At 42.9% G+C, this 21,998-nt stretch overlaps 2 protein-coding genes across 7 annotated transcripts in view; one reads left to right on the top strand and one right to left on the bottom strand.

Moving 5' to 3' along the window:
* Positions 1–14,229, bottom strand: part of GALNS (galactosamine (N-acetyl)-6-sulfatase) — a 63,123-nt gene extending 48,894 nt beyond the window's left edge. For 2 of the 6 annotated variants that reach the window (XR_008914994.1, XM_001376889.4), the window contains exons 1-4: positions 14,097–14,229; positions 7,211–7,334; positions 5,966–6,040; positions 4,879–4,981 (exon numbers count right to left, since the gene is read on the bottom strand). Coding sequence is in view for 3 of the 6 variants with exons in the window: in XM_001376889.4 (XP_001376926.1) it covers positions 4,879–4,981; positions 5,966–6,040; positions 7,211–7,334; positions 14,097–14,207 (413 nt within the window). In the remaining 3 variants the exon portion in view is untranslated. Of the gene's footprint in view, positions 1–4,878; positions 4,982–5,965; positions 6,041–7,210; positions 7,335–12,490; positions 12,709–14,096 lie in introns of all 6 variants that reach the window. The other 4 variants (XM_016427891.2, XM_056810875.1, XM_016427892.2 and 1 more) reach the window with 4 other exon arrangements.
* Positions 14,230–14,386: 157 nt separating this feature from the next.
* TRAPPC2L (trafficking protein particle complex subunit 2L) lies at positions 14,387–20,954 on the top strand. The gene is made up of 5 exons (XM_001366437.4): positions 14,387–14,513; positions 15,531–15,703; positions 17,648–17,735; positions 17,884–17,963; positions 20,692–20,954. The coding sequence occupies exons 1-5, from the start codon at positions 14,481–14,483 to the stop codon at positions 20,735–20,737; spliced, it is 420 nt and encodes a 139-aa protein (XP_001366474.1). The 5' UTR covers positions 14,387–14,480; the 3' UTR covers positions 20,738–20,954.
* Positions 20,955–21,998: the final 1,044 nt, after the last annotated feature.

Consider the following 21,998-nt stretch of genomic DNA (forward strand, 5'->3'; position numbering starts at 1 on the left):
TCTATTGGAATGCAGGGTCCTTGAGGGCCAAGACTGTCTCTCTTCCTCTTTTTTTTTCCTCCTCTTTTCAAATGTGTGAAAGAAATAGTTCCTATTTCTCTCCTTTCATATTTTGTCTCCCCAGAATTCAGGTAGTGCCTGGCAAAAAAACCAAGTATTTAATTCTTAATTTTTTTTTCATTCACTCTATCCCTCCCAAATCTTTTATAGTAGCTTTATTCTTTGGTCATTACAGTCATGCCTGACTTTCTGTGACCCCTTTTGGGATTTTCTTGGCAGAAAAACTGGAATGGCTTGTCATTTCCTTCTTCAGCTCATTTTAAAGATGAAGAAATTGAGGTAAAAAGGGGTAAGTGATATGCCCAGGGTCATATAGCTGAATTTTCCTGACTCCAGGCAATGTTCTCTAAGTCATTGTGTCACCTGGCTGCTCCTTTTTGAGGGGTACTTGTGAAAAAAAAATTCAAGTTACCTGTTTTCTAAGAAGCTATTCCCAAATCACTCCTCTCCCTCTGTAGAGAATTCCTCTCTGTTAGTATTTCTTCTCATTACTTACTAATAATTTTTTTGAGAAGAGAAGATGTGGTTTTTGGCCAATTTTCTCCCTGTTCAGTTTTGATGTTGGCACATCTGAATAAACTAATCAACATGAACACTGAATCACATGTGCCTCATTACAAACCCCCTAATTCAGTGCTGTGATCCACCAGAGAACTCTGGGCTCCCCTGCTGCCCATTAGACCTTTCTGATTAGATCAGTCATTCTTCTGTTTGTCAACCAATTCCTCCTGCTAGTTTTGGCACTTTTTTCTCAGTCTGGTATTTATCCAGCTTTTCTATACTTTCTTTGTTATAAAGATCAGCCTGGAAGCCAGATGGGGCTTGATTCCATCATACAAAGTCTTTCCAAGGTGCCCAGTGGGTTTTCTCCTGCCTCCACTTGTTGACTAAACCAGTAATCATTTTCAAGGTGGTTCGCCTGGCATGGGCAGCTTCCTAGTTCTGCTGAAGGCTCAAGGCAGAGTCCTGTTTTCCAGTCATTAGAGGTCTCCTGACAACTGAGGTTTTTCAAAGAGTATAAACCAGCTCTCCTGATGTCTTTTCTTAAAGCTAAGAAGGACATCAGAAGAGCCGGTTTTTGTTTTAATCACCGGCATCAAACATTTAATGAGCACCTGGTATATGCAGGGTATGGTGCTCAGCCACAGAATGGATATAAGGCAGTACAAGGCATGGTCCTGACCCTTAGAGAACTTACAAGTCTAGTTGGGAGAATGGACCAAGTGTAAGGAGATAAGTCACAATGCAAGGTAGGATGGAAAAATCCCAACAGATGTTGCAGGCAGTTAGTGCTACAGGAGTCAAAGAGGGAGGGAGCACTAGGAAAGGGCAGCTGGGGAAGGCTTCTAGCGGGGGAGGTCTGGGCACAGGGTCTTCTAACAAGGGTTAAAGGAGAGGGGAGGGAGGGTGGATGTGTAGATAGGAAGAAAGGAGATCACTACAAATTTTGGGAAACTCTCCAAATTTTCAAGCCTACTTAGTCTTACTTCTATGAGTACATAAAAAAAATCTTTATCTTCTGTCTTAGAATCAAAACTGTGCAGAAGAGCAGTAAGGGCTAGGCAATGGGGGTTAAGTGACTTGCCCAGGGTCACATAGCTGAGAAGTGTCAGAGGCCAAATTTGAACCCAGGACCTCCTGTCTCTAAGCCTGACTCTTTGTCCATGGAGGTTTCCCCCTTCTACAAGTATTCTTTCACCATCTCAACAGGATTCTAAGACTAAGGAGTGTTTTAGGGTCACATAGTCTTGATTCTTAGGATGAATCCTCAGGTTCTTTAGGATTCTGGGATACTACCACGAGGCCATGGGACCTGGGACATTGTTGGAATTTTGCAAGGGTCCTTGGTACAAAGGATCAGTGCAGTGGCCATCCATGATTCCAGAGGTCAATGATAAAGCAGGCCACCCACCTCCTGACAGAGAAGCGATGAACTCAGGGTACATAGAGAGCCTTTTGCATATGGCCAATGTGGGAATTTGGTTTGCTTCACCAGGCACATCTGGTTTTATCTTTGTGTTCACTTATTAACTTATTTTTAAATGTGGGACATCATAGCACAAATATCCATTTACAAAAATAATCTACTACTAACTCCTACTCCTACGTATCTACTCCTACTAGTTACCCCCTACAACAACTCCCCTGAAGCAAATATTTTTTAAAACCGTTGATTCACATATCTTTCTGGTCTATCAAAATAAATTTTCACACTGACTGTGGTTGAAAATGTGTCTCCTGCACTTCCAGTTTCTCACATCTCAGGTCAGGTTTGTGCACACTGAATCTTCATTCTTTTGAATTTGGGCTTTATGGCAGGCCAGAACAAGTTCCAAGGTCTTTCAGAGTTGCTTTGCCTTCTGATGGGGTTATCACTGCATAAACATTAGCCCACTGAGGCCTCCTGGTCTCCTCAGAAAACATCTACTTTATTATTTCTTAGGACACAATAATATTCCTATATTCATACGCCACAGTGGATCTCACGCTTCCCCAAGGGGCAATGAATGGCCCCTCGGTTTCCAAGTCTGGGTCACCACAGAGAGCTGAGTGCATAGAAACTTTGCAAATGCTCAAAGGTCCTTCTCCGCTTTTATTTCTCTGGGGTATGGGATCAGCTGTGGTACAGTGGGGCAAAGGGCAAGCATATTTTAGTAACTTTGGGAACAACTGGACATATTTGTTACCATAGTTTTGTTTTTTCTTTTCTCCACTGTAGAGAGGGTAAGGAGGAGAGAAAATATCCTTTTTTTGACTGAAGAGTCTTTGTCCAAGGCTCTGAACCTGTAGGTCACTGGTTGGGGGAGGGGGATAAGGAGAGGCTGTCCCTTTCCAAGGAAGCCTGAGCTACAGCTATGAGGCTGCTCTGAACACAGTTTAGGGGAGCCTGAGGCAGACTGGAAGCCACAAAATGCTGATTTCAGTCTGCTCCTGGGGAGTCAAGGGGGACACAGCAGGAAGGGCCAATAACCACGGATAACAGATCAAGAATGACTGTGCTTGTCATCTTCTCCTTTACCTTTTAGAATTAAAAGGAAAAAAGAAGCCATTCCCCACTGGCTATAAAGACCCCCTCTTCCTTAGCAGGGGTGCTGACACTTCTTATGCACAGTGATACAATTCTCTTCACAAGTCCAAGGCAGGAAAGGGCCAGCTACAGGGAGCTAGGTGGGAAGAGTATGAACAAGTAGGCAGAGCTGGGGGGCAGCTAGGTAGTTCACTGGATAGAGAGTCAAGCCTGGAGATGGGAGATCAGGGTTCAAATCCAGCCTCAGATACTTCCTAGCTGTGTGACCCTGGGCAAGCCACTTAACCCTGATTGCCTAGCCTTTGATGCTCTTCTGTCTTAGAATTAATACTGAGGTAGCTCAGTGTATGGAGAACCAGGCCTAGAGATGGGGAGTCCTGGCTACAAATCTGACCTTTGATACATTCTAGCTCTATGACTCTGGGTGAGTTATTTAGCTCCCATTGCTTAGTCCTTACTGCTCACCTGATAAAGAATTGGTATTGATTCTAAGACCGAAATAAGGGTTTAAGAAAAATAATGGAAGTCAGAACTGCCCTGCCTCCCTGATAGGCTACGGTTTACAATATACCTTTACATGCACAGCCCGTGCACCCTTCACACACACTCCACTTGGTCTTAGTTCTCGGGACACAGGGGTCCCCTCTTCTTTGGTTTCTCAGAGTCCCTGCTCTGGTACTTTCTAGCAAGGACAAGAGAATCCTGGTGCGGTCTGGGGCTAGACAAGCTCCCCATTAACAGAGAGGGGGGCACCAGAGAAAGCTTGACCACCACAGCAGTTCCTAAAGCCTGTGAGCTGAGACAAGGAGGGTGACTGTGTACACACCCATCACACTGAAGAGAGGCCTTGAGGCCTGCATTTATGTAAACAACAAGGGCCCCGTAACAGGAACAGGAGGCAGCATGGGACAAATCAGGCAAATCCCTGCCATCTACATCTTCCTGCAGGGCCCCAAGCTCAGAGCCCTCAGCCCTCATGCCAGGAAGCATCTGGGGAGAGGACGGCCTGGTGGCTGCTCCTGTAAGAGCCACAGTTACTGAAGACCCAGAGAGGAAGGTCTTGCCCCCAAAATCCTTGATACCATCAAATCACTGGACATTAGAAACTGGCTTTTTTTTTAACCTTATATTCTTAGTATCAATTCTAAGAGAGAAAGGCAGCAAAGACAATTGGCATTAAGTGACTTATCCAGGTTCACCTAGCTAGGAAGTGTCTGAGGCCAGATTTGAATCTAGGTCCTCTTGACTCCAGGCTGACTTGATTTTTATGGGTGGAAATGATATTAAGGAAGAGGCATTCACATCTGCTTTTCCTCTTCCCCCAAAGGATCATGGTAGCTTTCCATCTAACTTCTATGTACATTACGACCCCCATTGGAACACGAGCTCCTTGAGATCAAGAATTGTCTGTTCTATTTATATCCCAGAGCTCTGCACATAGGATGCAGTTGGGAAACACTTCATCCATTCATTTGGACCAGAATAGTTACAGCACTGTTCATATTCTAAACCACCATGTGATATTTTGGTCCTATAATCCTGGATTCGTTCCGTTACTAAGTCTTGTGACCTCTACACAAACAAATCCCATCCCCCCCCTCCCCCCCCCCCCCCCGCATTTACATGTCAGATTTTATCGAGGTTAGAATATAAAGTTTTTCCATTTCTAACCTAACAAATTTTCCTTGTTAGGAAATTTAGTAATGATCGCTTGGAAAACATCTCTGTCTGCCTTGGGCCGAATAGTACATACCAAAAAATGGGAGGGAGGAAACTGAAGCCAGACTTACCACTTGCCAACAATCTTATTGACATAGCCTGCTTTCTTCAGCAGCTCAGGAAGGAGGAACTCCGAATCTGGGATTCCTCCGACTATTTCCTGAGGTGTGTAAGCTGGGGAGAACAAAATGGCTTTGTATTCTTATTTGTACCAACAGGGAAGTCACAAAATCTTGTGATCCTTCAGAAAAATTTTTTTAATTGAAAACAAATCTGTAAAATCTGTATCATACTGCTTACCATCTTGGGGGGAAAGGAGGAGGGGAGGGGAGGCTTGAAGAAGGAAGAGAATTTGGAACTCAAAAGTTTAATAAAATGAATATTTAAAATTGTTTTTACATGTAATAAGGAAAAAAAGGAAATATTATTGAAAGAAAAAGAAAAAACAAGTCTAAAAATGAGGTTCTCTGGACACACCATTAAAGCAACAGTTTGGCATTGGTCTGAGGGAGCACTGAACAACAGAAGTTTTCCAGAAGGGACAATAGGGTCCTAAACTGCACCTCTAAGCTGACTACTGGCCTCTGAGGCCTCATTCTGAGCCTTTCAGGGCTTTCTTCTGGCCACCACCCTTTCTCCCTGACCTTCCTCCTGTTCCCAAGATCCAGGTCTTGGACCTGTGCTCTCCTCTTTCTGAGATCTGGCCCTGGCTCCAAGTTCCACTCATTCCCTCTATCACAGATGAATCTCAAAAGGATAGAGAGCCAGGCTTGGAGACAGGAGGTCCTCGGTTCATATCTGGCCTCAGACACTTCCTAGCTGTGTGACCCTGGGCAAATCACTTGACCCCCATTGCCTAGCCCTTACCACTCTTCTGCCTTGGAACCAATACAATAGCTGTATCAGTTCTAAGACAGAAGGTAAGGATTTTTTAAAAGGGTTTTAAAAAATACTATTCAGCCAGAAAAATCAACTGGATAAGTAACTTAATTGGAATCCTCTTTCCTCTTTCTCCCCTCGACCCCAACTGCCTTCTGAAAAGATAGCCAAATCCATCGTTTTGTCATTCTTTATAATACTTTCTGCCAGGCTACTTAACAAAGGAAATGGAGGGCCAGGAGGGCTTCTGAAGGGTAAGAGAAAGACAATAATCCATACCGTTTCGAGCATGCCCATTGGTTGTATAGAATCCGTTGCGGATGGGGAGACGGCCTGTGAGCAATGCGGCTCTTGCTACAGAGACAGTAAAGAGAGGAGAAAGACAAGTAAGAGTTTAATGAGACTGATCCTTTAAAATGGATGTTTTGTTTTGTTGTTGTTTTTTTTTAAACCCTCACCTTCCGTCTTGGAGTCAATACTGTGTATTGGCTCCAAGGCAGAAGAGTGGTAAGGGCTAGGCAATGGGGGTCAAGTGACTTGCCCAGGGTCACACAGCTAGGAAGTGGCTGAGGCCAGATTTGAACCCAGGACCTCCCGTCTTTAGGCCTGGCTCTCAATCCACTGAGCTACCCAGCTGCCCCCCAAATTGTAGCTGTTTTGTTTTTTAAAGCAAGTTTTTCATGACTTCATGGGTACAATGAGTGTTTTATTTCTGGCCTTCTCAACAAATGGGGAAGGTAATGGAGAGAGGGAAGAGAATTTGGAATTGAGAATAAAAAATAAAAATGGGCACAAAGGCAGGATTCTCCAACTGGGTGATGGAGATTTGCAAAATCTTGAATGGTTATCGCCAAGCCAGTGAAGACCACTGAACCTCCCCCACCTAAGGCTTATCTGGCCTTCAAAGCTACCTCTCCAACCTTACTGAGTCAGGAACCTGTCCCAGTCACCTCCTTTCTTCAGTGATCATGAGGAACATGAGGTAATTGCTTATATGGAAAAGACAAGATTTCTAGGCTCTCAACAATCTCTGGTAATCATGAGGATGATAAACACTATCATAAGTTTATCAAGTGATTTAAAGGCTACAGAGCAGCATCTCTCTCATTCCTCACAACATCTCAGGGTGGCAGCTTCCACGGGGATCAAACATTTTCATGATTTCATAGATATGAAACCTGAGACTTAGTATTGAAGTGACTTGTTCACATACACACAGTGTCAGAGGTGACATTTGAACTAAGATCTTTCCTGATTGCAAGTCCAAAACTTTCTACTAGGCCACAATCACTCAAGGCTGTCATCCCTGTAAACATGGAGCTCTGGTTTTCTGGACCATATGTGAACAGGGTGGTCACTCAAATCAGCAAGACTGGTCAGCCCTGAGAACTTCAGAGGCCAGAAAAGAAAGGGAAGCCTTGGAGCTCTCTGAGCTACCTGGGGCTACCTGTGGACTCACTCCCTGTCAAGTTTGGGAGTTACTCACCCAAGACCCCAGAGGAGGACAAGGTCAAGGTTACTTACACGGAGAGCACAGGGGGTTAGCAGTGTAGAAATTGGGGAAGAGCATCCCTTCAGCAGCCATTTGGTCCAGGTGGGGGGTTTCTCGAGAAGGCTCCCCAAACACACCCAGGTCACCCCATCCCATCTACAGGAAGGAATAAGAGAGGGAACAAGGCTGAACAACTCTCCTTTCTTACCAGGTGGACCTGGGTACTGACCACCAGCTGACCACCACCCTTTTGTCAGCACAGGACACAGTCCTCCTACCTGCAGATCAGACCATTTGGCTTTCTCCAACAGATGGGAGTTCCAACCTCTAGATTTTTCTCATCCCCCTACATTCTAATTTCAGAAATGTTTCACCTCAATTTCTGATTGATCTCCAATTGGCAATGGCCTGCTCCCAGTCTCTGATGAGTCTGATCTGCAAAAAAAAACCCTTCTGCTATGCAGTGAGCTATTAAAAAAAAACCTTTTTGTCATGCAAATCCTTCTTATAGCTTTCTTTTTTATAAAAATACAGATTTTCTTAAAACGAACTCTCAATATAAGATAAGGAAGGAAATCTGACTGGTTCTTCTATTGATGGACCTAAGTCTTTTGACTCTTAAGGTCACCCCATTAATCCAATTGTGATTAGGAACTCTCAGCCACCTATAATAATTTTTTTTTTAATTTCCTCTATTCCACAGCCTTGCTATAGAATGTCAGGAATAATGTTTGTCCCTGCAAGGATATTTTCAGAATTATATCCTATCTGTAAAGTATTAAGGAAAATGTCATGTAAATATAAAGTATTATTATTATTGTCATTGTTATTTCATTGTGCCCCTATAAGGATATTTTCAGGATAACATACTATCTGTAAATTATTATGGAAAGTGTCATATTAACATAAGACATTATCATTGTTATTGTTATTATGAACTATCATTATCACTTCACTTTGCCCCTAACAAGGATATTTTCAGGACTGCATGCTATCTATAAAGTATTAAATAAACATAATGTATTATTATTAATAATTACTATTATTATTTCCATAATATTCCTATCAAAGCTCCAGGGGGAAAACAGGAACAATCCCAGGAGCCTGGCTCAATGTTCGGTGCTTTCACTTCCCCATTTTGCCCAGCCCATCAATTTCTCAACCTCTCTGCACAACCCAAAAAAAATAGAAAAGATCCACTAAGTCATTCCCCTTTTTCTTTAATGCTGTCTCCTAAACTGACAAAAGGATGTCTATGCATGGGAAATGATTTAGGAGGGTAAAGGGATAAGATGGCCTGGAGAGGTTGCAATTTACACTAAACCACACTAATGAGAATGCAGATCAATCTAAATCAGTCAAAATAAGCAGTCATTAAGCAGTTATTATATGCCAGGCACTGTGATAAACAACACAAAGTATGTGTGTATGTCTATATTATACATATATGGATAATCCATATATTCTCTTAGCCCAGGTGGTATACTGTTGGTCACATCCTATAAATGAACATTCTATAATATTTAGACTTCATTTTAAGAAATCCATATCTGAAGGGGAGTTAGTTAAGTGGCTCAGTGGATAAAAAGCCAAGTCTGGAGATAGGAGGTCCTGGGTTCAAATATGAATTCAGACACTTCATAGCTGTGTGACCCTGAACAAGTCACTTAACCCCCATTGTCTATCTCTTCTACCTTGGATTCTAAGACAGAAGAAAAGGGTTTTAAAAATCCATATTTGTATAAAAAAGAAAGTTAATAGTTGAAATTTGCATTGCAAAAAGATTTTTTCAAATGGCTCTCTGTACCTTGAAGATATGGGATTCCAAAGAAAGTTCTGCCCACAAGGAGCTCATAGTCTAAAGTACTTAAATGTGTACTCAATTTTTAAAAAATAAATTTTAAAAAGTGGACAAAATCCATGAAGATGTTTTTCTCCTACAAACTTCTTTTACATATTATGGCTTAGAAGAGAAAGTCCCCTCAGTTCTCTGAGATTGACCACCAGTGGCCACCCTGGCATCACCCTGTAATGAGAAGTGTCCCTGTCTTCTTTCCCAGGGATAGGCCCCTACTTCTTTTTGGAATGAAACTCTGTTGGAATTCAGACAAAGCTAGGAGCCACCTCTCTTGCAGTGACAAAAGCCCAGTGCAAGATGGGGGGAAGTTCATTAGGGGAAGGAGCCCAGAAAGAGGAAACAAGTCATTTTAAATGAGTAGAGTAAGAAAGAGAAGTGGAAGAAAAAGCAGCCAAGAGCCAGCAGACACTGACTGACAAATATTTTTAAAAGCATGTTTTAAAATTAGGGAGAAGGAAAATTTACCCAGGAAGGTCAGTGACTCTCTACAGGTGTCAGAGAAGGCACTATTTTGAGGCTGACATTATCCAGAAAGGAAAAATAATCCACACGTGGTTGGCCAAAAGCTTTTCTCTTTGGCTGCTTTTGCATTTAAGATTGTTTTGAACCCAATAACTGATAAAGTTCAATGAGATGCAAGTAGCCTAGTTCTGTCAGATTTTCATAATCTAGTTATGAGAAAAATCCAATGTGTAGCACTGTAACATATCTATACTAAACAGATGCATGTATACATATTTTTTATTTCCTTTGTGTGTGTGTATATGTGTGTTTTTATGGTGTCTTTTGCAAAACTTCATTTCTACATAATGTCTTCATCAATTTTTAAAAATTTAATGGTTCAAGGAAATTGTTAACTAGGATGATCAGTAACCTGAAACATTTATAGGGTTCTTCATAGAGCCACATAAAATATTCTGGGTACAGTTTGAAGGTGAATTGGACCCAAATTAACAGTGGTTGACAAAGAGGAGCTTCCTCTTATTTTCTAGGGCAGGAATCTCTACCTTTTTTGCCTCTCCCAGGGCTATCAAAAACATTCATGCATTCCCAATATGGCTGTTGATTATATACACAGGCATCTGTACTAATAATTATGTTTATCATCAAATTGACACAAAAACAGAAATTTTAAAAAAGGAAGATAAGGATGAAGTGATATTTTATCCTAGAGACAACAGGGAGCCCCAGGAGTTTCCTGGGGAGTAACCTGATCAGACTTGAATCTCATCCAATCACTTGGAGGTAGCTGGGTGGCTCAGTAGAGAGAGGCTGGGCCTGGAATCAGGAAGACCTGAGTTCAACACTGGCCTCATATACACACTAACTATGTGACCCTGGGCAAGTCACTTAGCCCTAACCTTTTTCTTCATTTGAGAAACGGTACCCTCAGCATTAATGGAGAGTTCAGAAGAGGGGTGGATTTGAGGGAAAGGGCAACTTCTCCATCCATGCCTGCTCAGCTGATGGAATTCCCTCTGATTCAGGAGAAGTCAGAAGACAGGATGACTCTTACTCACTGATCCCATCCCCAAGATAGAGCTGGGCTTTGCAGGGAAGGCCAGGAAGCTTGGAGCATGCACAGGACAGGGAGGAACTAGAGAATCAGGGGAGAATACAGGCTGGAGACCAGCCTCACAACTGGGAAATATGGGATGGTGGGATGGGACCATCTGCCCACCTTCCATACCCAGGGTGTACTCTCCCACTGCCCACTTTAGTGACTATTGTTCTAGAGTCTCCTCATTTGGAATCTCAATCAGATACACCTTTCCTTGCTTATTCAGGAGTCTAGAGTGCTAGATAAAAATGAAATGAAGAGGGCTGAATGGATGAAGAGCCAAGTCTGGATTTGGGAGGTCCTGAGTTCAAATTTGGCCTCAGATACTTCCTAGCTCAATGAATTGGCCAATTTGCTCCCCCCCCCCCCAACTGTCTAGCCCTTGCTGCTCTTTTTACCTTGGAACCAACACACAGTAATGATTCTAAGACAGAAAGTACAGGTTTAAAGAAAATGAAATGAAGGCTGTTTACCACCCTTGAAGTAGGTAAAAAAAAAAACCCCAAACCACAAAGTGAATGTAAATACAGGTAAAGATGAGTTTTTCCAAATGTAATTAAACTAAAGGATAATAGCACATTAGTTTTATGCCAAAGCTTTGATAGGATTCTGGCTACCTCCCCAGTCTGTGTTTTCAACTTGCTGTTTCACAAGCCTTGGAACTGGGGGGTGGGGGGGGAAAGTAAGTAATTCAGGATTGGAAATGCCAGAAAACTTAGGCCCAGGGCAGGATCCTGGTGAACCTGCTTCTGCCCTAGTCATACTGGAATGAAATATCTGGGGAGACAGGAGTATCTCTGCCTCCAAGAGTCAGCCATCAATCTTGGGAGATTAAAACAATTTTATAAAACCCTTACCTTCCATCTTAGAATCACTACTATGTATTGGATCCAAGGCAGAAGAGAGCTAAGGGGCAGGTAATGGTAGGTTAAATGTCCAGGGTCACACAGCCAGGAAATATCTGAGGCCATATTTGAACCCAGGTCCTCCTGACTCCATTTCTGGTGCTCCATCTACTGTGCCACCCAGCTGCCCCATTCAACAAATACTTAAGGGCTTTTAAAATGAACATTGTACAAGATGTTGGGGGAGAGTCTAAATAAGATACTAGTCCTTAGGCAACTTACTTCTCAGACAAAAAGACTCAAAAAGACTTGTGAATTGAGAGAAGTTGGACCATCAAGGCCCGTTCCAACTTTAAATCTAGAATTCTATATCAAGCAAAAGTACAACAGAGAAAGGCAAAAAAAAAAAAAAGTGATTTGTGAGGTCCCAGGTTATCCCTTCTGTGATCTCATCAGCTACCATGGGTTCAATGATCATCTCTAAGCAGACTATTCCCTAATATTTATATCTGGCTCTAATTTCTTCCTCCCCAATTCAAGACTTGCATTACCAATGGCAGGTTGGACATTTCTACTGATGTCCCAAATGCTTTCCAAACCCACCAAATCTCAGAATTCATTCTTCTGTCAAACTCATCTCTCCTCACAGTTTGGCCATCTAAGAGTCATCATCCTTGGTTTGTTCTTTCTTTCTCCCTCACCTGCCAAATCCAATCGGTTGCCATCTTATTGTGGCAGGAGAAATCCAAAATGTGTCTTCTCTTCCCTTTCTGACATAACCTCTTTCCAGAACTACTGGTCAGTCTACCTCCAATCTTTCTCTTCTCCCCTTCATTTTCCAGATTTTTGTTTTGAAACCCTTACCTTCTGTCTTAGAACAAAAACTGTGGTTCCAAGGCAAAAGAGCAGAAAGGGCTAGACAATGAGAGTTGTGACAGATTCATCTTAAAACACAGATAAGGCCATGAGTCTCTCCCTTCTCAATTACAAATGTTCAGAGACTATGAGCTTCTCATTTAAAGCTCTATCCAATTTGACCACTTCCTACCTTTTCAGTTCCTCCTTGGTCCAACTGGACTGGTGATGGGCTCTTGGCATACTATGGTCCTTGGCATCTGGAATCCACTCACTCCCAGATCAGAAGCACCCTCCTACATGAGGCCTTTCCAGACCTCACCACTTGCAATACTGTCTCCCTCTTGAAATTACTTTGTATTTTATTGAACTATGAACGTATACATAACCAGGCCACCAGGAAGCTAGAAGCTGGAGAACAAGAGTCAATTTTGGTTTTGTCTTTGTATCACCAAAGCCTAGCACAGAGCTTGATACTATTATTAGTATTGAATATAAATGTGGAATTGAGGACTTTGTTAAGCGTAATCAGAGAAGGATTTTAGGATTTAGAATCAGAAGAGATCTTAGACATTTATTTGACACACAAAAAAAAGAGGGAGGGAATGGGAAGAGGCCAGAGATCTGCCAAATGCAAAGGTACATACTAAACCGAGCCTCTGAACCTTGGTTCTATGACTGATACAGTATAAAAAATATTGTATCAAAAAGCCAGAAGAATGGAGTTCTAGTCCCAATTCCTTCCACTCAATGGGCCTCAGTTATAACTTCAGTAAAGTAAGGGATTATAAGTGTTGGCCTCTAAACCCTATGATTTTTTTCTTTTTTAGACCTTTATCTTCCATCTTAGAATCAGTATTAGTTCCAAGGCAGAAAATTGGTAAGAACTAGGCAATGGGGGCTGAGATTTGCTCAGGGTCACCACTGCTAGGAAGTGTCTGAGGACAAATTTGAACCTAGAATCTCCAGTTTCTAGGCAAATCCTTAGATTTTCAACAAGTCTATAAGCATTTATTAAATTCCCACTGTGTGCTGAGTTCAAGGAATACAAAGAAAAAGACAATTCCTGTCCTCAAAGAGTTTAGTCTAAAGAATATGGTGAGATGACTGGCAAATCACTGTATAAACAAGATAAGGACGATAAGAGATGAAATTTTAGAGGAGACTTCACCCCTCCTCTCCCTCATCTCTTGCCTTCTTCATCCTTCTTTCCCCTTCTCCCTTCATTGGTCTTTTCACCTCTAGCGAGTGGTATTTGATCTGGGCTACAAAGAACAAGGAGGGGGAGGTATTTGAAACTTGGAGGTCCATTTTACAGACGACTAAACTGAAGCCTGAGTGGTCCAGCCGATTTCAAAAGATCTAGCTGTGTGACCCTTGGCAAGTCACTTGACCCTCATTGCCTAGCCCTTACCGCTCTTCTCTCTTGGAACCGATACACAGTATAGATCCTAAACTGGAAGGTAAGGCGTCTCTCCTGAGTAGGGCAGAGAGCCAGGATTTGAACCCAGGACCAGTCCATGGCACATTGCTATGTATTATTGATGTAGGGGAGGTCCAAGAATCGGACTTCTCTGCCGCGAAGCCCTGGATTCGAGTACTTCCAGCTGGGTGACGCCGGGCTGGGCTTGGTGGAGTGCAGCCCTGTCCCAGTAGAGGGTCCTTCCTTGCCCAGGAGTCCCTGGTGCCAGTCGGGAGTGGTCAGGGACCACCTTCACCCCAATCTTAGTTGTCCTCCCACCCGGGCCCTGGTCACTCTCTCCGGACCCTGGACCCTTGACCCCAGCCCCGGGACTCACATCGTCCATCAGGAGGAACACGATATTGGGGGGCTGAGAGGTTGCCCCAGCCCCCAATGGGGCCCAACCGAATAGCAGGCTCACGCCAAGCACCAAGGCAACCGTCGCCATGGTAACCCCGACGCCAGGGGAGCGCCGGGTCCAGCGTGTGTAGCGGGCCGGGGGACTCAGAATCCCGGAGAGGCGCGAGCGGAGGCAAGAGGAGGAGGAGCGTCGCGAAAGCGAGACTGGAGATTCACGCCTGCGCACGCCATGGGGCCCCCGGGATTTCCGAACCAGTCTAGGCGAGGCGGGGCAATGCGCTAACCGGGCACGTGACAGGACTGGGAAGTAAGAGGGCGACCACGTGACCGGACTCTTTCCCCCCCCCCCCCCAGTACCAAGATGGCGGTGTGTATTGCGGTGATCGCCAAAGAGGTAAGTGCTGAGGGGTGTCGGTTCCGGGTCGTCTGGGAGACGGCGGCGGCATGGACTCCGGTTCCTGCTCCTGCTCCTGCCAATGCGGAGGTGCTCCTGGCCAGCCAGGCGCTTCCCACGGACGGACGGAGCTGGCCCCTGGAGCTGGGCCCTGCCCCGCCCCCCTACTGCACTGCTTCTGCGGTCCCTAAGGTTTTCCTGGCCCCGCCCTAGAGCCCTGAGGGAGCTGTTGTGGGCAGCCTGGTGGCCCACTGTCTTGGGGAGGAGGTTCCTTCCTAACTCTCGGCCCGGAGCCCTGAAGACTTAAGTCTCCTAAGAACCGCCCTGCCAGGCAGCTGCTGTGATCGTCCCCATTCGACAGATGGGGAAATTGAGGCACCAGCGGGCAAGTGACAGTAGCTAGGACCTACAGCTGGCAAGCAGCCAAGGGAGTATTTGAACTCGGGGCTCCATTACTCTGATAAGAGGACTGAATGCTTTTCAGATCATGTCCATAAAAATTTATTAAGCGCCTACTATGTCAGGCACGATGTAAAGTTCTAGAGATACAAAGAGGCAAAAGACAATCTCTAGAGGACTGCTAAGTGGCTCGGTGGATTAAGAGACAGGCCTGGAGATGGGAAGTCCTGGGTTCAAGCCTGGTCTCAGATTTTAGCTGTATGACCCTATGTAAGTCACGTAATGGCTTTCCACCTGCCTCATCTGCAAAATGAGGATAATAATAGCAAAGCAATTGCAAACCTTAAAGTGAAACACAGTAGCTATTAATATTATGTATAGGGGGCAGCTAGGTGACTTGGTGGCTTGAGAGCCATACCTAGAGAGAGGAAATCTAGCTGTGTTCTCAAGGTCAGACTTGAACCCAGGACTAATTATCTCAAAGCGTGGCTCATGAGCTACCTTGCTGCCCTTGCCTGTTTTATTACTATTTAAAATTGGTGATGGAGAAGATTTTTGAAATTCAGGTTGTGAGTTTAACTCACAGCATTGTGACTAAAGCCTTATCCTTTATTGCAGAATTACCCACTCTATATCCGAAGCATCCCTGCAGAGCATGAGCTGAAGTTCCATTACACGGTGCACACATCTCTCGATGTGGTAGACGAGAAGGTCTCCGCAATGGGAAAGGCCCTTGTAGATCAGAGAGAGCTCTACCTGGGACTCCTGTACCCCACAGAAGACTACAAAGTGTATCTTTTGATGCCCAGCAGGGTGTCTTATAAATGAAAGGAGCTGCTGTGTGTGCCCACAGATGGAGCTTTTTTCCGAGAGTTCTTTCTGCAGTTGTGGGTGATCATTTAGAGCTGGTTGATCTTGGCATGCTATTGAAAATTAAGGATTAGCCATTATTCAATTAATTAGGGCCATGCAAATAGTCTGCTAATTCAGGCCCCCTTTCCCTCAGTTAGGCAACTCAAAAAGACATTGCCTAGGTGACATCCCTCCACCTCCCTCCAGTATCCAGAAAATCAATTTTAGTCCATAACATTTTTCTCTCTTTTATCTACTCAGCCTCTACTTTTGATCATTCCTTAGCTCTTGCCCAAATCCCCCCCCCCCAAGTGATTTTTCCAAAGTACACATCCAGCAATGTAATTTCCCTGCTCAACAGACTCAAGGGTCTCCTAGTTACCTCTGGGATCAGATATCAGGTCCTCTGTTTGGCATTTACAGTCCAGCCAGCCAGAAAATTGGCCTATTTGTACTTCCTTATATATGACTTCTCATTTGCTTTCGGGCTTTTGCACTCGTCATCTCCTATTTCTGGAATGTTCTTCCTCCTCATTTCTATCTCTTAGATTTCTTCATTTCCTTCAAAACTCAGCTCAAGTGCCATGTGGTACATGAAACCATTTCTGGACTTGCCTCTCCCCTACAATAAGTTTGTATTAATTTTGCTTCTGTTTGTGTGTGTGTGCATACATGTTGTTTCTGTTATTAGAATATAAATTCATAAGGGCAAGAATTTTCATTTTTTATTATTTTATCTCCAGTTTCTGAAACATTAGACTTAATGTTTGTTGTTTGATTCAAGAAAAAAAAGCGAGACTTGCCTTACCCATTTGGCCAGCTTTAAATTAATGGATAGAAAACTTGGGAACTCAGACTCCATTTTCCTGGCCTGAAACATCTCATTTTATCAATAAGGAAACTGAGTCTCCTTTAATGTGAAACGACTTTCAAATAGTCATATAGGTAGGAAGCATTGTAGCTGAGTTTCAAAGTAAGGCCTTTTAATTCAGAAAGACCTAATTATTCCCTCTTCCATATATTTTTCTAAATAGGATGCCATTTTTGGTAATGCCTCATGGTTTCATCTCTTTATACATCATTCTAAATAATTTGGTTCTCTTCCTATCTGTGTAATCTGGAGAAAATGACTTTATTTTTCTTAGTATAGTTTTCCTTACATATAAAATTAGATGGCCTCCAAAGTTCCTTTCAGTTCTAGGTTGTAGGACAAGAATCCCCCATCTCCTGGAGCACAGTACAATGTAAAGCACAGTGCCTGCCACATAGAAAGTGTTTAATGAATCCTTTTTGAAGCACTGACTTGAGTAGAGGCAGAGATGGGATGGTTTCTTGATACCTGAAACCATGAGTCTTGAAGTTAAGATGTTTGGGTTCTGAAATGGAAACATTCCAGTTTTACGGATAGGCAGTGGATTTCTCATAGATCAGCCTACTAAATTTTAAACTGTACAAGGAGGTTCTTTTCCTGCTTCAATGGCAAATTTAAAAATTCATTAAACATTTGTTAAGTTCTCCTGGCGGCCTAGGTTCTGCACTAGGACCTCAGGTAAATATAAAGATAAATGTGATCCTACCCTCCAAAACCCCACACTCCAAAAGGGAAGATGATAGGCCCATAAGTGTGGAGTTGTCCAAGGCACAGGGATGTATCAGTGGTGCACATGGACTGGACAGGTCACCCTGGCGCAGACAGGGCTGTTGTAGTATATTTTATTGCAAGGTTGTCACTTTGTTTTTTCAAAGTGGTTTTGTCACGGAGCTGTGAAAGTGTGAACAGATGGACACATGCTTGCATATTCTTCGTGTTGATGCTTTGTTTGTTTCATTTGCAATCACAGCAGTCCCTGTGTTAAAAGCATGTTCCCTAACCAGCTGCACAGATATGGCTATGTGACGAATTCCAAGGTGAAATTTGTAATGGTGGTGGATTCTTCCAACACAGCACTTCGAGACAACGAGATCCGCAGTGTGAGTGTAGGAAATCTGAAAGCAACTTGCTAGATCAGTAATTTTTCCTCCTTTATTTCCCATTCTCATAAAATGCTGAGATGCCAGAAATCCAGTCTGGCAATGGCTTTGTACATATTAATTAAACACCCTGTTTTCTCTTTTTCAGATGTTTCGAAAGCTACATAATTCCTATACAGATGTCATGTGCAACCCCTTCTATAACCCTGGAGACCGTATTCATTCTAGGTGAGTAGGTTGCTTCTAGTCAGCTTTTTGTGGGCCATTGCATGACCACAGAGATTTAGCTATTTGAAAAGTAATTTAGGCATGAGCCACTTAACACTCAGTTGTAAACTTCCTTTCCTCTGAGGGCACAAACTTCCCCTGAAGGCCAGCTGTTAATGGCCCTGTTGAATGAAGTCGAAAAAATATTTTTACCACTATCCCTTGTCACTTAAATAACCAGGAGTTTTGCAAATCTTTCTCTTTCCTTTATGTTGAACATACAAAAGGAACAGAAACTCTGGGTTTCTTCCAAATTTCCTTAAAATAATTGTAGATTTCTCAACACAAAGTAGTGTTGGTATTTGTATGCCACTAATTTGGAAGTTGGAATCATTACCCAGGAAAGAGTTCTAAAGAGGCCATGTAATCCAGCACATTCCTAAACAAGAATCTTCCCCCAGCATGAGATCTACCCTTTGCTTGGAGAGAGCCCACTTGCTCCCAAGGCAAAGCAATATATATAAGTTTTCCTTTTAGTTGCCTGAGTTTACAGTTTACCTCTTCACAGTGTTCTCTCTTTATTTGTATTTATTCAGATCATTAAATGATCAAATGAGATGATGTTTGGAAAGCATTTAGCACAGTGTCTGGACACAGTAGTTGCTTAGTGAATGTTTTGTCCTTCCCCTTCTCTCTCTCTCTCCTTCCCCATTCCTTTATTCTCTTTGGGGTCCAGCAGAACATTTCCTGTCTTTCTTAAATGTGATAGCCCTTCAGATATTTGAAGATAACCATGATGTCTTTCTTCTAAATCTTTACTTGACTTTTTTTTTTCAAGCAAAACATTTGCAGTTCCATCAGCCAGAGTACATGTCATGTTCTCCAGGCCCTTCATTCTCCTGTTTCCCTCTTTTGTATGCTTTCCAGTTTATCAGTGTCCTTGCAAAAACACGACACCCAAGATTTCCCTGAATGATCATTTGGATGTGGTCTATTTAGGAGAGTACAGGAGAATACCTCTGTCCATACAACTTAGATGGCATCAGGTTTTTTGACTGATGCCACACTGACTCTTGAATTTGCAGTCCACTCAAACCCTTTAGCTGCCTGACCATATCTGCCCCCATCTTTCTTGTAAAGCTGATTTACTGCAAATGTGTGTTACATGGGCCAGTCCTTCAGAACTCTTACATGTATTGTTCTTTTTTGCGGTTACTTGAACTCAAGGTCAGCTTGATGTTCTCTGTGTCTCTCTCTGCCTCTCAGCTATCTGGGAAGCAGCTTCCAGTTTGCCATTCAAAAGATCATTCTTGGGGGCTTCTAGGTGGCTTAGTGAATTGAGAGCTAAGCCTAGAGATGGGAGGTCCTGGGTTCAGATCTGGTTCCAGACATTTCCTGGCTGAGTGACCCTGGGCAAGTCTCTTAACCCCCATTGCCTAGCCCTTACTGGTCTTTTGCCTTGGAACCACTATATCGTATTGATTCTGAGACAGAAGGGAAGAGTTGTTTTTTTTTTTAATCATATTTAACAGAGAGTACAAGCAAAGTAAGAGATCATAGAGTCATAGATTTAGAGCTGTATGAGTCCTGAGAGGTCATCCTGGCCACCCTGAATATCAATCCTGCCATCTCTTTGATACCTCTCTTTTGTCAGATGAGGCTAAAAAACATGCTCTGTTAGAAATCCATGACACCATGGCACATTCGGAATGTTAGCACTCAACACTATTCTTACAGGATCAGGTCATATTTTAGTATTCTTTCTTTCCTTACCCACTGCACTTATTTTCTTTTAGTATAAAGTACTTGATGGTTTCCCTGTAAATCTCCTTAAACAACTCCCTTCTTTTCCCTCATTAAAAAGGTTTTCTTTATGACTTCAGAGTTTCATTATTGAGAGCCTGCTGTCCCTCCTGGACTAACTTTACCTATAGAATTTTAGTCTCTAGAAATTCTGCCTCTTCTTTCAGCAACTCCAAAATAGGACACCTGTCAGGCTCTACTGAGGCTAACTTCCCTTAGTGGATTACTTTCATCTCCCAATAATTCTCCTTTGTTGGTTATAATAATTTCCAGGAGGCATATTTCCCTTACTGGTTTCCTGCTTTTAAAGTTATTTTTAAGGCAAGTAAGGAAACTGTTAGCTAGTTAGGTCAGTTCCATCCCTAGCCAGGAACTTGTCTTATTCTGCGTAAGCCATGATCCAGAAATGTCATTGAGGCACAGTGACACTTCTGTCCATGGCACTTTGCTGCAAAGGGTTTTGTGGATCCCCTACATCATTTGTATTTCCTGTTTCTCTGGTATCTGCTGCCCTACACTGATGCCTGCTTCATCCCCTTAGTCCTAAGGTCTTTCCAGGCTTTATCTGAGCTCTATTTGCTCAGGTGCTTTCTGGGTCTGAGACTTCTCAAAGCCTCTGTTTTTTAATTGGTAAAGTGGGATTAATTATCTGGTCAGCTCAGTATTGTGAAGATCAAATGAGGTAACGTACCGGAAACAGTCTTCTCAAATCTGACCACATATAGCATGGCAGGTGTACTAGTTCTATCGCCTTCTTGCATGAGATTTCGTTGTAAAATCCAGTCTTTGCAATATATTGTAGCTCTCTCTTGTCCACACAGGTATTGTGATGAAAAAGCTCAGGGATGTTCTGCCAACTAGAGACCTTTATTGATTTCCCTGTTCATCATTATGGTCCTCATTCTAAGCTTTTCTTTCTCTTAATTGATCTATTTCTTTGTTGCAGGGCCTTTGACAACATGGTCACTTCCATGATGGTGCAGGTTTGTTGAGAGAGTAGAGTTTCCAGCTCTTTCTGAAAATGCCATTTTGTAAATAACTATATCCTCCAGATGTGTGTGTGTGTATATATATATTTACATATATATATATATTGTCTTCTCCTATGTATAATATAAAAGATGCTTTATTTGGATGTCCAGAAACTCTTGTATGAAGTGAAAGACTATGGAAAGCTTATTTCAATAAAATCTTGAATCTGCTTAATGAGTTCAGGGTGTTAACAGTGGTAGCATTTCATTTTCAGGTTGATAGATACTAAGGACAGACCCTCTTGCCTGGCCTTCCTACGGCTTCTCTTTTGAAGAAGAGCCCTCTGCAGAGGCCACACTTGTCGATCACTGTGGAAGCTTACCCAGCCCCTGGACAAAAGAGTGTAGGAGTTTAGCTAAAAGTTTGCATGAAAACCTTCTGGATCGATGCATTCCTCAGACTTTCCCAAGGACAATCTACTACTATATGGAATCGAAGCCACGCTTGTAATCCCAGTTACCTGGAGGGATCTCTGAGCTGTAATAGATGGTATTTTAGGGTGTATCTTTGATTGATACTAGATGACTAATGGATCAAGGTTTTCCTACCCTCCTCCCTATTCAGAAGTCTTTCAGCTTCCCCTCCCCCTTTCTGAGCTGAGGTGGACAATGCTGATATGATGTCTGCATTAATAGCTAAGACATCTAGATGGCTCAGTGTATAGAGAACCAGGCCTGGAGTAAAGAAGACCTGGGTTCAAATTTGACCCCAGATACTTCCTAGCTATGTGATCCTGGGCAAGTCACTTTACCCTAATTGCCTAGGCCTTGCCACCCTTCTGCCTTAGAACTGATACTTAGAATTTATTCTAAGAGGAAAGGCAAGAGTTTTTTAAAAAAATAGACAGTGACCCCTAGTGAGCCGGAGAGGGTGAGGTACCAGATTGTCCAAGGAGGGGCCAGCTGGTTCAGGTCTAAACATAGCAAGTTCATCAGGAGTTGGCTCCATCCTTGATCAGCCTCTGTGCTTCCAGTTTGGGTAAGATCGTGAGACCCAGCCTTACAACTAAAAACAAGAAAGGAAAAACAAACTACTTAATGAGGATACTGTCTAAAGGCAATCATTCTGTTAATTTATTTTTATCAGTTGCAAGGAATAACAAATTTCCCCTTAAGTTTTCTGAAGTTACATGATCCAAATTGTCTCCCAACCTCTTTTCCTTCCCCCTTGGAGCTGACAAGCAATTCAATCTGGGTTATATATGTATTATCAGGCAAGATA

This window comes from Monodelphis domestica, chromosome 1 (assembly GCF_027887165.1).
Source record: "Monodelphis domestica isolate mMonDom1 chromosome 1, mMonDom1.pri, whole genome shotgun sequence".
Classification (NCBI taxonomy): Eukaryota; Metazoa; Chordata; class Mammalia; order Didelphimorphia; family Didelphidae; genus Monodelphis; species Monodelphis domestica.